Genomic DNA, 1,421 nt, shown 5'->3' on the forward strand with positions numbered 1-1,421 from the left:
TGGTTTTCAAAGCATATCCTAGCAAATGAAGCATGGAAATAAGATCCATACTCGGAGAGATAACAAGAGCTTGAACTTTGTTTTGATAAATTAATAAAAACTATGCAATCCAAAAATCATTATTGCCAAAATTCAGCAAATTTAGCAACGTCTTAAGTGAGCAAACGATCGAAACTAAAACCTCTCTTGCACTAAGAGCATCGAAAAACGGTTTGAGCGTGCAGAAAGAGTACAAACAAGTAAATATGCGAGTGTTAACAAAATCCAACAACAAAAAAAAAAAAAAAAAAAATCAAAACTATGGCTGATCAAAATCGGAAAATTAATGTCAACAAAACGAAAGCTTGGAAGCAGCTTTGAGCAATAAGGGGCTAGACTGCATGTGAGCTGAAGCTGACCGTCGGAAAATGCACGAAAAAAAGCCGAAAATTGAGAAGTCAACTGGACCGGTTGAAATGACTGCAACGTTTAAAAGTATGTTTGAAATTCGTATTTTTTGGTTGTTTTGCTTTTTCTTTGATTTGCTTAGTTTAGGCGTTTCAACACTGATGCTGAATTAAGGCATTTATTTTTAGCTTTTTTCACGCTCGCGCTTAGTCTGCAGATACCGAGCGCTCCTTCAGCTTTGCATGTACATATATGCGACTTGCGTTTTGTTTTTGTGATTTTCGACAGCTGGCTGCTGCGGTGGCGGTTTGGCTTCTACTTCTAGTTATGTTGCTGTTGGCTCTGCGACCACAAAAGCAGTCGTATAKTCGTATGTGGAAGTCGGCGTCGTCGAAACTGAAACGTGTTGCTGGCGATCTTTTATTTTTGGCATTCGGCTAGAGTCGATATAAAGGGTCAAATTGCAACTATGAGATTCGCATTTAGCCGCAAGATTTTGATAAGCTAAGAAGTACTGGGCGCGTGCGCAAATCTAACGAATAAGAAAACGWAGAGAAGGCGAAGAAGAACAAGTGCAGTGAACGCCAACACCTATATGTGAACAAATGGAAATTTTTCAAGTATATGAGAACTGTTAATGTCAACATTAAATATATATAAAAATTAGCTACAACTCAAGCACTTCCGGTATAGAGCGAAAAATAGGAGTGTACACTAACATTTGGTTTGTGAAGAACTTAAATAGTTTTTTGTTAAATGARAAGTGTCAAAAATATCTCAGTGCTTCATGAAACCGTTATTCATTCGAGGTGCGGTTGATTSCGSTGATTATTTATTTCGCTCTTAGATAAGAATCTAACAGCGAGGAAGTGCCTACAATATAGTCGTTAATTTTTATTATGCAGTCGTGACATTATGGAACTCGTACTATCAATTCATAATTAATTTTAAACAAAAAGAAAAAAAAATTGCGACAACTCTAGGAAACTAGATAAATTTAATTATTCATAAAAAAAAAAACAAAAAAAAAAAAA

At 35.8% G+C, this 1,421-nt stretch overlaps 1 protein-coding gene across 1 annotated transcript in view; it reads left to right on the top strand.

The window, feature by feature from the left end:
* Window positions 1-407: 407 nt before the first annotated feature.
* Window positions 408-1,421, top strand: part of LOC108972009 (lysosome membrane protein 2) — a 22,173-nt gene continuing 21,159 nt past the window's right edge. Inside the window, exon 1 of the mRNA XM_018938434.1 lies at window positions 408-474. Coding sequence (XP_018793979.1) covers window positions 408-474 — 67 coding nt within the window. The remainder of the gene's footprint in view (window positions 475-1,421) is intronic.

Source organism: Bactrocera latifrons, unplaced genomic scaffold (assembly GCF_001853355.1).
Source record: "Bactrocera latifrons isolate USDA-ARS-PBARC rearing strain unplaced genomic scaffold, ASM185335v1 scaffold_11, whole genome shotgun sequence".
Taxonomy (NCBI): Eukaryota; Metazoa; Arthropoda; class Insecta; order Diptera; family Tephritidae; genus Bactrocera; species Bactrocera latifrons.